At 38.1% G+C, this 15,526-nt stretch overlaps 1 protein-coding gene across 27 annotated transcripts in view; it reads left to right on the plus strand.

The window, feature by feature from the left end:
* LOC123767641 (golgin subfamily A member 6-like protein 24) overlaps window positions 1–15,526 on the plus strand; it is a 59,991-nt gene that overhangs the window by 9,892 nt on the left and 34,573 nt on the right. For 11 of the 27 annotated variants that reach the window (XM_045758029.2, XM_069332142.1, XM_045757605.2 and 8 more), the window contains exons 4-8: window positions 1,513–1,662; window positions 6,722–6,805; window positions 7,630–7,762; window positions 9,541–9,653; window positions 13,783–13,818. In XM_045758029.2, the coding sequence (XP_045613985.2) occupies window positions 1,513–1,662; window positions 6,722–6,805; window positions 7,630–7,762; window positions 9,541–9,653; window positions 13,783–13,818 (516 nt within the window). The remainder of the gene's footprint in view (window positions 1–1,512; window positions 1,663–6,721; window positions 6,806–7,629; window positions 7,763–9,540; window positions 9,654–13,782; window positions 13,819–15,526) is intronic. The other 16 variants (XM_069332354.1, XM_069332457.1, XM_069331712.1 and 13 more) reach the window with 5 other exon arrangements.

Here is a 15,526-nt window from a genome sequence, read left to right on the forward strand (position 1 = left end):
ATTTGATGGAGGTTCATTAAAATACATTACTGTTCTGCAAGAAAATTGTATATGCTCATTAGTACAGGTATTTGAAAAATTAGATTGTCAATAATACAGTAAAACAATCAGAAGACTCACCAGTTGTTAAAAAAAAATTGTACATCAATTTCTAAGACCTTGGCACTGCCTAATGTACAGCATAAAAGGAAAACACAAACATCCAAGCATAATTGACATCAAACTACATTTTGAAAATCTGTTCCATAAACTGATGAGAAACAATTTAATGGTGCAATTTAAAATTTGAATAACTTGGACATATGCCTTAAGTTGGTTAAATTGTGTAAGCTTGGTTTTGGGAAGGTGTCATGCAGGTGCTCTGTCATAACCCTCCTGCTCTAAGTGTTTTGGGATTGTCCTGTAGAAAAATAATGTATTTGTCTGCTTCTTCAATGACCTCTTCTAAGAGAACAGATACAAAATGGTTGCCAGTATACATTTGCATTCTAAATTTTTAAATATGATCCTATATTTTGCAGATTTCCTAATTGATCTCACATGAAGCATAAATGCAACACCCAGCCACCACATTTCTCGTGAAAATAAGCTTCCATTCATAGCCACTTCCAAGCAAAATAATCACAATGTCAAAGCAGGATAATGTGCCAGTAATGATTTATCAAAACCATTCTATAGGACTTTCTTAATTTATTAAAGGATGAAGCGGTCATATGTCATCTAGATAGTACAAGTGAATAGTTATTATTGTCTCTATCTGGATTATAGTACTGTACTCTATAGTTAAGCACTGTGTACTCTGTATCTTGGTCACAATTCAGTAGTGTACAGTAATGCAAATTTTGGTGATTAATGAAATTTAAGTCTTCCGTTATTGGTCGAAATTAATCCAAGAACTATCAAACCTTTTTTCTTTTTGTTCTATCTTGGAGAAAATTATTTAGAATATTTATTACTGATTTCCAATCATTGAATATTTATTTTTGATGTTTTAGATTTACTTAAATTTTAAATACTCTCTGTTACATTCAGTATTTAAATTTATTTGAAATCTGAAACACTGTTACAGCATGTGTTTTTTGCTTCTAAAGTTTTGTTAAACAGTTTGCTTAGTAACACTTGTGAAGAAATAGCTGCTATTAGAAATATCTTTTGCAATCCTTTACTAATTTAATCACCAGTGATTTTTTTTTATAATTAGCTAATCATATTGTAGTAAATTAATGTGAAGAAGCCCTTTATTGAGAAAATAAAGAGGTAGTGTAATGGGATCAAAACTCCCATCCCCAAACACACTCGCTGCCCACTGAACCATGATAAACTGAAAAGTATCTCAAGGTTCAGTTGGTAGTAAGTGTGCCTGGGAAGTCCAGAGATGAGAGTTCGATCCTGTTACATTGCCTCGGTATTTTATCATAGCTACATCACATTATTGTGATTTCATTGTGCAAGTCCTTTAGTGTTGTGTTTGCACCTTGTCCTTCACCCTATATTCTCCTGACCTTTGGCTAGCATCTTCGGGGTCGGACTCCAGTGACATTGAGACGCTCGAGTGTCCCGATCCTGGAGAGTTTTACGAGGACCACGCCTTGGCCTACAGTTCCATGAGCTCATCCTTGTTCTCCTCCTCCATACGCAGTTTTACCTTTGTGGGTGGTTCAGGTGAGATGGGCTCTCAAGATTTTTGCTAAGAAAAACTACCTGGATATCAGGAATGTGTAAGCCATGTGGTTCACTACTTCATCAGTATGTCTGTGTACAGTTTTGTACATGTACTGTGCTTTTATTTCTCTCATTGTTCTATTTCTAGTCTTAATTCAACAGTAAAGTACCTTCTTTCTTTTTCTGTTACTCAAAAAGTCTTTCATGCTCCTTGCTTGTGCATTATTTGTTTCTCCTTTTCTCATCTTTTTTTTTTAATTCGTTCATTTTTTCCTCTTTTTCTGTCGCTCTTATTACTTCTCTCTTTAAGATTAGCATAATTAAATCTCTTAAGCATATTAAATAATCTAGCTATATTTGGTAAACTGATTGACTTGATGATTTATCTTATTTTTTGTTGCTGCCATTTATTTTAATCATTCCTCAAGATTATTGATAAAGAAAATTTATTTATCTTTTCTGGTAGAGCCACCAGTAGCTCCCTGATGCTACAACCTGACTGACCTAGACTTGGGGTTCACACCAGACTTTTGAAGCCCCCCCAAGCTTTTACTGGGTACCACGGGTAGAATCTGGCTTTCTTAGAGACAAAGGAGAGCCTGGGGATCACAAATCACCACAGAATCAAGCAAAAATCTCCCCAGATAGCCAAAATACTCCAAAACGAAAAACTGCTTAGAATTACTTTTAGCCTTGACGTAAACACTGCAAATATTTGTTATTGCAAAAAATTCTCACTGTGATATGCCCACCCACTACCAGATGATGGTCCAAGTAACTTCAGCTCTCTACCAGCAGATGTGGTAGAGAGCTTGGGTCCCCCTCCCATTTCTGGGAGGGGACCCTCCCATTCTAGCATTGATGCATTGATAATAATGAAACTCCTCTTTATGATAGACCATGCAGGAGCTTCCTGCCCCCACTATGTTCCTTCCTGCTCTGTGTGAATTGGTGGGTTGTCTCCTGGGGTGGGTGGCTGGCTGACCAAGATCCCATGTTGCCTGAGCTGCCTTTTGGTGGCGAGAAGTCATATTATTCATTTGGGTAGGAATTTCCTTGCGGTAATGATTGTTGACAATGTTTTTATCAGGGATACAAATTTTTTCCAAGCAGTTACTTGTTTTGGAGGGCTTTTGCTCAGTTCTGTGGTGGTCTCTTGATTCCCCAGGCTTTCCTTAACCCTCCTTGAGTGCACCAGATTCTGGTGCATTAGTCTACCAGGGGCTGGTAGACCTTGCATGGCTTTTCAGATGCCTGGTGTAAACCCCTAAGGTTTGGTCATTGCCAGGTTGTAGGATTAGGGAGTTACTGGGTGGCCCACCAGAAATAGGCATTACATTCAACACTGGATTTTTTACTGTAGTTTATTTTAATCATTCCTCAAGGATTTATGTGAAGAAACAATACCTTTACAATATTAAATTGGCTAGTAGCAATTTTGTGCACAATTTTAATTTTATTATACAGTATATATATTTTTGAAATGTGAAAAAAATAAGAGAATTTATTTCGAGTAAATAAATAAGGAAATGACTGTTGTGACACTTGAAAAGATGAATTCCTGCCAGGAATTCTCTACATAATATATGTAGAGAATGTCAAAGTTTTTATTGATGACTCGTGGTAAAGTGGGATCGTAAATAAAATAAAAATTTAAATACTGTAATAACAGTGGTAAATAAATTGAAATAATAAATAAATAATTGAAATAAAATGACCATGTAATTTTAAAATATTTGTATACAAGGCCTCCAAAAGTCTTACAGACTGGGAATAGATTAATTTATGCAATTTCCATCAATCGTCTATCTGTGAAGTAAAGTTATTGCTGGAACATGGATAATATGCTGGTTTAGAGACCAAAAATGGAAAACTATCGGTCATGTCGTAAGACTAATTTCATCTGGTGGACAAGATGCAGGTTTTCATGGTGATCAGACATGCACAGAGGCAGTGCATGTTTATTCTGCTAGCATTATGATTTGGGGTATTCATGGGTTTTCTGTGGGGAGCCCCCTCCGGCTCCCTGGAGCTATCAGAATGATATATGCTATATTAGTCCGGGCATCAGTCAATTGGAGTTCTGCCTATCGGGGACCATGAGACAGAGAGAGGCACAGTGAGCAATGGCCTATGGAAACCCCCATGTATTTGGGAGCATTCCATGTCTGCCATCAACTGGGGTTAGATTGCTAGGGTTCGGCCTCCGGGGGCCTTGCGTCGGTTGCTGCGTCACTGGCTTCCTCTTTGCGTTTTTCGGGGTTCAGTGCCTTGACACCTACCCGAGCCCTCGCTTGATGTGTTCACGGACGCATAGTCTCTCGGCTGGGTCTTTTTGGCCAGGAGTGGTGAGATCCGTCCTTCCATCGGGCTTACAGCATGATGCGGGAATTTATGGCTGTCTGGCTGTTGCATCAGAGAGTTCGGGTCGCTCGGGACATGACCATCTGACTCCAGTCGGACTGTTCTCCGGTGGTTCATTGCCCGAACCACATGGGGTTCTCTCCAGTCCTTTCCTCTTTGGGGCTGGTCGCTTCGAGTGGCTTGTCTGCTGGATTCTCAGGATTTGGCTCACCATGCAGTTTATATCCGAGGATTGTCCAATGTTCTGGCGGACGGCCTGTCTCGGTTGATTCCCCTGTCCACGGAATGAATGGTTGTCGCCGACTCCTTCAAGTGGCTCTGCCAGCCGTATGGGATCCCGGAGATGGACCTCTTCACGTCAGTTGGTCGCTGCGTCTCTTAATATATGCGGCGCCCTTCCCTGACCGAAAGTGTTCGCAGTGGATGTCTTTCGGAAGGACTGGTCAAGGTGGGGTTACCTGTACCTCTTACCCCCGGTCCAGCTGTTGCTTCAGGTTCTGGCTCCGTTGGAGTCTTACCATGGGAAAGTAGTCCTCTTGGCACCTTGATGGCTGGCTCAGCCTTGGTTTCAGGTGCTTCTTGCTCGGTGTCCGAAACCAGGGTATTTTCTGAGGCTCCACCTCTTCCAGCAGATCAGACCAGTTGAGTACATGGCTGGTTCTGTCTTCTCCACTCTTCGTGGCTGGTCTTTTTGACGCGGGTTTATCATCATTTGTATGGTGATCAGGTGGCTTCGTTGATGGTGACCCAACTGAGAGTCGGCAGTATGAAGTTTCCTGGCGTTCTTTCTACCATTTTCTCTCTTCGTAGGTTGTCTTCTATTTCTGATAGGGGTGTCTTGTCCTTTCTGTCTTGGCTTTCTCAGGACCGTCATTTAATGCCTAATACTGAAGCCTCATATCGGGCAGTGCTGGCAGACCCGCTGCAGCTTGCATTCAGGGCAGATGTCACTTCTGCCCCGTTCCGTAAGCTTTCTCATTCTTTGTTTTACCTCTGGCCTGCTCATGTGCCGCCTGAGCTGTCTCCTCGGCTTCTGTGGCCAGGGATGCGCTTTGGGTTGATCTGGTTTTCCTCGTTCCCTGTTCCAGGGCTTGGGTCTCCCAGGTCGTCCACATGGTTATTAAGTTTAGCCAGCCTGCTGTCTATCCTCATGTCCTTGACATTCAGAAGTTTGCTGCTTTGGCTGCCATCTTCAGCAACATGTCTTGGGCACGGGGATTTTGGAGGTTGAACAGGGTCCTGGCCGCCTGTTATTTGGTCAGCATTTCTGGTCTTGGGCGTTTGTGTGTGGCTCTGGGTCACAGGTTGCAACCAGTTGTGTCGCCTCCGAGTTGAGGTGCTTGGGGCAGCCGCATCCTGGGTATGTCCCTCTTTTCATTATCTTTGGTTATGTAGCTCAATGATGCTTAGAAAACCAGTGTTGAATGTAATGAAATGCCATTTTCTGAGTGTGTTCTGAAGGCTCCCTGGCATCCTCCGTTTCTCTAGTCGGCAGCTTTTGCGTTGTTTTGATACTTATTCTCCGAACTGGAATGGCTGGGTTGCCAGCGCGTGGGGTCCAGAGCTGCGCAGACGAGCGACACAGCGGTGGAGTGTGACGTTTGCTTGTTTCCTTGGGATTGGAGGGAGTTCTGCCTCTCTGTTCGGTTTTCAGTTGCAATTTTCTTGCCATGTGGGGTCTGATTTTAATGCCTACTTTTCTAGGTGCCTAACCCTGGTCGATGGCAGATAAGGAAAAATACCCAACAATGGAAGGGGGGGGGGGGGGTTCCAGGGCTATTGCTCCCTGTGCCTCTCTGAGAGGGGCCAGGTTCTGGCTCATGGTCCCCGGTAGGCTGAACTCCTATGACTAATGCCCTGGTCTAATGAATTGTATATTAGCCCAGTTGCTCCAGGGAGCCTCCAGGGCTTGCCCAGAAAAAGGCATTTCATTATATTCAACACTGGTTTTTCTTATTGGAAATGTAATAAAAACAGGAAAACAAAATAAATCGGTAAGAAAATAACAAAGCAAAGTAAGGGAAAAGTAGGGGCCAATTTTTGTTACTAAAATATTGTACATCATATTCCTAGGAAAGCATGCTTATAATGACCAAACTACACATCAGAAGATGAAGAAATGATGATGTTTCGGTCTGTCCTGGACCATTATCAAGTCATGTGTGAGTCAACTCTCACACAACTTTATAATGGTCCTGCACAGACCAGAATGTCGTCTTTTCTTCATCTTCTGATGTGTGGTTTGGTCATCATATCTTCAGCCATGTTATTGTGAATCATCGTCAGCATGCTTATCTCTTGTATATTTCTGATGATATTCCATGCATTGGAAACATTTATAACCTGGCACCATATCGAACCACTTGACCCCTATCTTCTATTAGAACGTAAGAGATGCGATAATTATTTTGGCGGTCAGTTGATTCGGTGGATAATATATCGGCATCTTTTTTTTTACTTATTACGATGAAGAAATGGTTAAACTTGTTACATTCATTCTGTTTTCACCTTGTTAGTATTGTAATTTTATTTCCACTGTTAATTGATCTATAGTACAATACTCAATAAAACGCCCATTTTATTAAATCTAGTGTAGCTATTCTGTAATGATGTGCTTAATGCAAATTCTTATCCATCCATCCTTACATCCACCCATTGCATGGTTTTCTGCACCCTTTATGCATGCATCTCCCAGATGCCTCTCAAGATATGCAAATCCATAATAGCACTATGGTGAGCAGCAGTACCATATGGAAAGGTGTTGCCTCAAGTGTAGATGGTAAATATACTTCAAATTAGTGTTCTTATGTTTTTCATCACTTGGGTGACTACTGTGTTGCAGCAGATGTTCCTTTGCCTAATATTATTTCATATCTCCATTGTTTGCGCTGCCTTGACCCTAGACACTTGATTTGATTTAAAACTTAAAAGTGGGAACTTTGGATTTCATGTACAATGTTTTTGAATCTTATTATACATTCACCTCATTTTATTATGCACTACATTCTTTTGGAAGCAAATTCTTGATTAAGATGTTGCACAATATTCATATACAATAGTTATACTGTAGGGTATAAATTACAGATGATGAACATAACATTTGATATTCAAAATATGACCCAGGGCACGTGGGAAACTAAAGCTGAAATATGCCGAGTGCTTTAGGGTTAATATTTTGTATGTATATATACATCTTCAAAGTTTGAGGATGTATAAATATACTGTATATACATGAAGGCAGTTGAGCACATTTCTACTTTACCTTTCCCTTTGTGGTTTACTCTTCATTGGGGATCATTTATGTTTAGATGTTAAACTAAGTTCACACAAATATCATTTGAGAATAAATCTGAAGTTGCTTTAAAAAGAATTCATAATAGTGTAGGAGTTTTGATTAATCATAACTGCAATGTACCCAGTATGATTAATGTTCAGTCTTTTTTTTATTATTTAATATGTATAATCATTTCACAAAATAAATTACATTTAAACTATTTTGTAATTCTTTATTTTTGTTTATTATATAGTCTGCAAATCCTTGGCTCACATTGTGCAAGAAATTGTTTGCTAGTAAATTAGAAGTAATTACATAAATGTTTTCAGAGGAGGGGGATGTGGAGAGTATTGCAAGTACTGACTCCATCTTAGATGCAGAGAAGGAAAAGCTTGCTGATGAAGAGACTGACCTCTCGTTGGCATCTTCACCGTCACTCCCAGATGATCTTCCAGCAATTAAGTAAGCCACAGAAGTATTTAGTATGTATCAAGCATAGCTCTGTTGAGTGTTTTCTGAGATGAAATCTCCATACAACTAACACTTGTTCTATTCTGGAGTTAAAGGAAAAACTTTTATTTTCTTTGACTTGAAATTGACTCCAAATCTTGTGTTAATTATTCTTAATAATAAAGTTAATTATTGTTGGTTTGTTCAGTCTGCCCCAGCTAATCTTTGAGACAGAAAATGTTTTTGTAGGGTTCAACTGATTTACCCACCTTTTTCTTTGATAATCAGCCTTGAGAGAAGAATACTTTATTTTGCACATTCTTCAATCCATGTCATCAGTTGTCATTCTCGGAGCAGAACTTCCACCACCTTTACTTTTCCTTACATTAGTTATTTCCTCCCAAATTCTAGATCCTTATTTAAGTTAAAGCGCTACTTTAGAAATGATATTGCCAGCATTCAGATAATCAAGAACTACCACTTTACCAATTCACTGGAATGTTTCGTAAGACTGTAGATACTGGACTGGTTCTTACTGATCTTGGTATTGTGAAAATTTAGCTGAGACACCAATTTATAGTGAGGCATGAACCTTAAAGTATGATACAACATGTAGTGAGAAATGGGAGAGGGAGTGGGATGTTTACTGTCGTTCAGAGATGGGGGTCTTGCTAACTGCTTTATATGCACTTAAAACTAACCAAATAGGATATGTGAAGGAGAGGTGTATATACTCTACTGTATTTTAAATACAGTACAATGGCTACATATTGCTAATTGCAAATTATGTAACTTTTGAAAGACAGTGAATTGCACAGTTTCTTCTGCAGGTACAAAAGTAAATTTGTTTATATCACAACTAAGAGATAAAACTCCTGCTGAGGTATTAATTGTAAATTTGAAAACAATAAAAGTCCTGCATTATCATTGAAATTGATTTTTTGGTACTGGTATCTATAAAAATTTTAATATAATATTTTATGAAACACTTAAAGCAAAGGTCATGAATTCCACCTCAATTCATAGCTTTAGTTGTAAATATGACAGAGAGAACTAGAATCTCAGGGGATACACAAATTTACTGAGTACATACTAGTATTTTAGGAGATGCAAATCCACAGCTTGTTCTCATGATTTGACATCATCAAGATGCAATTGTTTCTCTAATCAGAAACATTTGAACCTAAGCAATCCACCTAACCTATTGAGGGCAAAAAATTATATTGTGGTGCTTTAATTTTGACTAAAGCCCCATAGTTTTGACAATTCTGTTAAAATGTGATGTATTAGGTGAGAAGACAGGTTGTAAATGCACCCAGGTACAATAGCTATGAGGATGGGTCATCTACCTACATCTTGCTCTTATATAGTACCCAGGGATGCTTCCTTTGATCAGCTGCAATGAAAACAGATAACGTCTCATCCTCTCATATTTTAATGGAATCGAGTCTTAAAAATGTGACATATACTATAAGTAAAAAAATTAAAGTACCATAATATTGATGATTTCTATGCATCACCCGTCATTGGTTTGGAGGATTATTTATTTTATTCATTTCTAGTTAGAAAAATCAATTGCAACTTTCTTACAAAGTGGCGATTAAAGAGAACGGGTTGAAATAATAATGCTATTCTTAAGGTGGAGAAGTGTAGATCATAGAAGTGGCCTTTGTTTTTGGAAATTAAAATAAGTAGTCATATAGCTCTAAGATTTCTTCCTGTTCCTTATTTTATGATACTGTACTGTTGTATTTAAGAAGTCTGTATCATGGCAGCTTTTCTATTTGCAGACCAGACACTCAGTATAAGCATATTCCAGACAAAGACCTCAACAGTCGCCTCAATATTGTTGTAGCTCTGACGTTGGCTTGTGTGCTGGGTCTTGGCATAGGACATTTTCTTGGTAAGTGCTTCAGTAGCTATTTAAATAGAGTAATTAAAATATTTATATAAAGACAAATTCTGTTGTACTGAAATTTGGGTATATTATTTTTGTAACAAAATAGTATATTTTTCTCACTGAAATTACATTAATTTAATAAAAGTAATTAGAACACTTGACATGTGTATATATATATATCTTATAAAACTGAGAAAAAGTTTATCGAGAACTCCATCCACATGTTGTATATGCATTTTAAACCCTTTAAAATGCATTGACTCCTACTTAAAGTTTTAAGAAGCCAGGACATAATGCCATAACCAGTTAAATTGTGTAAATTGTTCCTCTATAGTAGAAGTATGGAGAGGTAGATGTATATATATTTATGTACAAACACTGATATTACTTTCATGTGTGTGGTTAGATGAATATATTTTTGTTACATTCTTAGGTAGATAAGTAAAGGTATGGTAATTTTACCTATAAATATAGAATTTTCTCTATCTTCTGCATGTTTACCTTTTGGGGAGGAGATCTATATCATTATCCATGTGCCTGGTCTCGATCACATACAAAACCCATGCACTACTACTGTAAGAATTATAATAGTCATCTACTAATTCCCACAGTTGTGAAGGGTCCAGACTGGAGTTCCATTATACCTTTCACACAATCCACTCGTTCACTTGGTAACGGTAGTAGCATAGTGCGAGTGGTTGTGTTCACTGTTGTTTACAGAATCAACAATCCATAATTACATGTAAAAAAGTGAACCTGTGGGAATTGATAGGTGACTCCGTTACAATCTGTATATCCTCACTGTGCAGTTGTAGCATGTGGTTTTTGTTTACAAATAGTTAACAGTAATTAAATATATTCTGAGCCTTTGCTAAGGTGGTTCAATGATTTTATGCAGTTGCGGTTAGATTCATTGAAAACCTTGTCAGTGCTGTGATCCATTTAAAGCTCAGTCCCAGCACTAGTTGTCATTTTTTTTTTTTGTGCAATTGGATCCAGATTCTACTCTAACCATCAAAGTATATCATCACTGCACTTCTAGTATCACTATTCAGTGCTACACACTGCATTTTCTCTGCACACATTTGAACATGATCACTGTACTAGGCATTTCTGCAAAGTCTGTATATATAGGAAGTGAAAGAATTTGTACCCTACAATAAATATACAGTAAACCCAAAACAAATAGGATCGATTCAATGTAAAATTTGCATTTGTTTCATGAGGAGGATGTTGAGAATTTAGCCCAAACAACTTGGGAAGTCTTGGTTTGGGCATAACCTGTTCTTCATCAGTCTGGGGCCCTTGTTCTAGTGGGATTGTTTATTGCCTGACTACCCAGCTTCCTCTGCTTATTGTAACTCCTAAATGCCCTTGATGTTCGGTTGTGCAGGCACAGGTGGCATTTGGGATCGAGATGGTTTTTCAGAGACCACTTTTCCTTGATGTTTGGCCCATGGACATGGAATTTGGCACATGGCCCTAAAACATTTTTTATTTGTTTAAGAGGGGCCTGTGTTTTTGTTCCAGGATGACTTTAAGCCTTTTTTTGTTGGCACTCCATCTTTACCTTCTGTCCCATGTTGGGTGGCAGCTCCTGGTTTGATCTTAAAAGCCATTGCCTCTTCATCATTGGAGGTAGGTGTCTGACTTAAGAATGATTCTGAGGGGGGCCCTCTTATCTTTTCTTTGACCATTCTTAGGCTTTGGTGACTGTTGAATGAGACTTATATCTCAGGGTCAGAAAAATTGTTCAACCGCCATTCCAGTTTGATCTAGGTGCTTTCCAGGGCTTTTCTCGGCTGCCATTTATCATCCGTAGGGAGCAGACTTACTTACACAGGTATCCTGAGTTTTACCTGCCTTAGTGAAGCATGGCATCATTTACTACTACAGTTTTCCTACTGTAACAGTATTTGTTTTAGTTTGGCTCGTCTTCTGATTTATGGCTGCAATATTGGGCTCTCACCAGTGAATTGGGGGTGGAAAGAAAATATTGGACTACATTGCTGGAGGAGCCACTGATTGTGCAGAATGCTTGGGGGTGCTATGATGCAACACTGCAATCTAAATAGTGCATTAACACAAAATAAGTGTAAGGATTCATGTAGTCATGTCATGGTATTTGGACATAACAGAACAAAGTAACAGCTATGTAACACAAACCTCATTCACTCAAATATGAATAGGCAAATCCACTTTTGTGCCAATATAAATTTTGTGATAAAAGTAAAATTGTGTTGATGTGAATTTGCATTATCAGCTCTCAGAGTGAGGGCTGTCTGTACTCACCAGTGCTATAGAGATAATCTGCATATGGAGTTCAGATTATTTGTTGTGAAGGTAGTAATATTATTTTGAGTTAGTTTAGTTCATTTATTATGCACCCCATACCCATCTTGTGGCAGTAGTTGAAAGGATTACAGAGGCACATAATGAGCTCAGGGACTGAACCCCACAATTCATTTAGCTCAGCAAGTTACAATCTTGATGAGCTAGTTACAAAATTCAATATAAGTCGTCACATCATCAATGGGTTCGAGATCGACCACAAATACAGTTTCTAAATTAAGCAACTGACATGTGGAGAGCTAGTGTCAATTTACACGTTTGTCCTGCACACCGCCCCCCCATCCAGTGGGCAGCGGTGGATAGGTTACAATCACTTGGTTACTACCGACAGTTAACAAACTGGGGATATTTGGCTAAAATTTCTGATAGCAGATCATTTTGAATGAAATATTTACACATCTCTGGAACATTGATTATAGAATTGTCTCTGAATTCACGTATCTTTTCTCATTCCATGACATAGTGACGAAGGGTGTGCGAATAATTTTGTTGACACAGTTTACATTTGGTCAGGTCTACATCAGCAGATAATGAGAATTTCCAGAGATACTGGTAACTGAATCTAAGCCGAGCAGTAGTAACATCTTGAGGTGCAGGTTATTGTGGTCTAACTGTGCCTCCAGTTTATCACTGGCAGGTGTTTGAGGAAGTATTACGTCGAGTGGTAATTGTTTTACTGGGGTAGAAGTGACTGCAGGTGTTGTGGGTGACCAAATGTGTGGTGGACTGCTCTGTCCTGTGCTGTGTTATAGATCTCTCCACCCATACCCTACATGGCAGATGAAGAAGGTCATTGCCCTAGGAGTGCATTTTTTGGCTCAATTCTAAGTACAGTACAATGTGCTTCCTCTTTCTTGTACGATACTATTGTACTTTCTGGAGCATATTCCTAACCTTTATTAGTTATTTGAGACCATCACCAAAGAATTATAATGAATTTTACTGGAGATAATTGAAAGCTTGACTGCGCTATGCCAGAGGTTGTGGATGAAGTAGTAGTGAGTGCAGCATCCTGCTATCCTTTGTAATTATTGCTGCTAGGCTTTTTTTAATGCTAAAATTAATATTATTATAAATAAAAGGTGCGTATCAGTGGTCATTCTACTACAAACTATTTGCTTGACTCAATACTTAGTATAACATGGTTTCTTTCACTTGTACTGCTTCCTAGAGCATTTGCCAAAATATTATTAGTGTTATTAGAGAGCATCCTCAAAGAATTGTAGATATATTTAGGTCAAAAAATCATTATGCACTAGGCATTGGGGCTCGCACACTTGTTTAAGGGCAATATAGAACATACTGACACATGGTCATAAGGGAAACACTAACCATAACAAACTCCCATGGCCCCCATCAGTAACCTGTTTTCCATCCCCAATTGTGATCACACAAACCAAGTTGGTCATCTTTACTGTTCAGGTGATGCAGAGCTTGGTCAGATGTTTCACTGTGCAATATTCTGCAGTGTTCTTAGTCCCTTTTCACATTGGTTTAGGTGATTTAAGCCTCTCTCTAATTTACTCATTCTTTTGATACGTATGTCACTGTTATACATATTGTATAAGTTTTATGTTGTGGTGAATAAGGCAAAGTATTATTTTGTCAGTAGTAACCAATTGGTATTCATGCTTACATTGAGTACCATAAGATAATTAATGTAAAAGTATTATGTATTTTATATGAAGTTTCATTAATTACTAATATATATTAAGGGACTGTAATTACAGTGTAAAGAAATACTTGCTTACAGAAACCTGAGATTTTAATTAATTTACAGGACTTTTGGCCCTGTCTGTGGGTGGAGGATCACAAGGTTTGCAATATAAAGGCTTGCATTTGTATGTTTTAATGTTGACTAACACATCCCAGAAACTTTAGTTGCATTAAAAAACGTACCACAATTTTGTCTTTCCTCCTGTTGTGTTCAATTCTTTGAGATGCAATGAAACTTGTGTGTTATTTCCCTCTCCTGATCAGTACCTGGCATTGTTTGTGGGACTCTGCTGCAAGTTAAATTATTCAAGAGGAAGGGACAGGTGTATCAGCATCTGGATATTTTATGCAGTATTTAAATATAATTTTGGGAATATAATTAACATTTGAAAGCATGGAAAAATCTAAATTTTAAGTTATTAGATGACTAATGTTGTATTATAGTTTATTTTGTAGTTGAGTTTTGTCACAATTATAAAATAGTCAATGCTACAGTTACTTTTAAAACAAACTATATAAAATATAAGTAATAAATATCTCCATTATGTTTTATGAAAGGTTACCATCTCACATGTTACCAGTCACAGTATGAACACTGTACTCTGCATATTAAACCTCTCGATCGATATCCAATCTTACATTATCAGACTGCTTTCTTTATGTCCTTTAACAACCACCACATGCACTCTCTTAATCATTGTCTTTATATTAGATTTCTCCACCTAAGAATTGGTATTTTATTTTCAATTAAATCTTTTACTGCTGAATTCTTTTTTTTTTCAAAGACTGCCAAAGTATTAAAAATAATATGCTTCCTAATAATATATACTGTAATATAAACATTTTACATAATGTTTATAGCAGTTTTCTTTGTCTTACCCATGAAGGAGGTGTCATATTGATGCACTTTTACTCCTGCACTCCCTATGAAGCGCTCCCTTACTCCTTTCATGTTAGATATTAAACAGCCTCAGCAACATTCATCCCTGCCTCACTGCTCTAATTTTTAACACACATCTCTCCCTCCATAGGAATGCCTCCTATACATTTGCCAGCATTTTAATGAACTGTGTTTGCCCTTCTGATTTTTTGTTAAATAATTGTTTCATGAATCCTCATTATTAAAATGTGATCATCACAGCAACTCCTGTATAGGTGCCTAGCTTGCAACACAGTTCAATTGCTTGTATGTCGTGTACCTAGTCTGCTGTTCATTTGCTATAGCAGATGAATTTTATGACACTAACACACTTCTTAATTGGGTATAGGTCCACCGATTAGTCACTCGAACCCTAGGTACCTACTCTGTTCAAACTTTCACAAACTACATGGAATTACTGGTGAACATCTACCATAATTCTGGAACTTCATTGTTGTAAACGAAGTTTACAACAACGTTACAGGTAATGTGTTTATGGTACATTGTCTCAAACTTTTCCTTAAAAAAATAATATCTATTAAATTTTCTCATCGTGTAATGGTTTAGAACATTTATAGAAGTCCATTTTTATATAATACAGTAATTCATTGTATTGGATGTAGGCAGCCAGTATATATGCATAAATACATGTAAGGCTTATATCATGTTCCCCCCCCCCCTCCCCCCCATGATTTAACTACTGGTCCTCCCCAGGATGTAATCCCAAGCTGTTTACTGCTTGGTGAACAGGGGCATATTAGGTGATAGGAAATGCATCCAACCATTTGTGTCCTGCTGGGATTCATCCCCGGAATTCCTGATTGCCAGCCAAGAACGAACCAGACTGGATGTGCAAAATTTCCATGAGTACATGCTTGGGACATTTTGT

This window comes from Procambarus clarkii, chromosome 1, assembly GCF_040958095.1.
Source record: "Procambarus clarkii isolate CNS0578487 chromosome 1, FALCON_Pclarkii_2.0, whole genome shotgun sequence".
In the NCBI taxonomy this organism is placed as follows: Eukaryota; Metazoa; Arthropoda; class Malacostraca; order Decapoda; family Cambaridae; genus Procambarus; species Procambarus clarkii.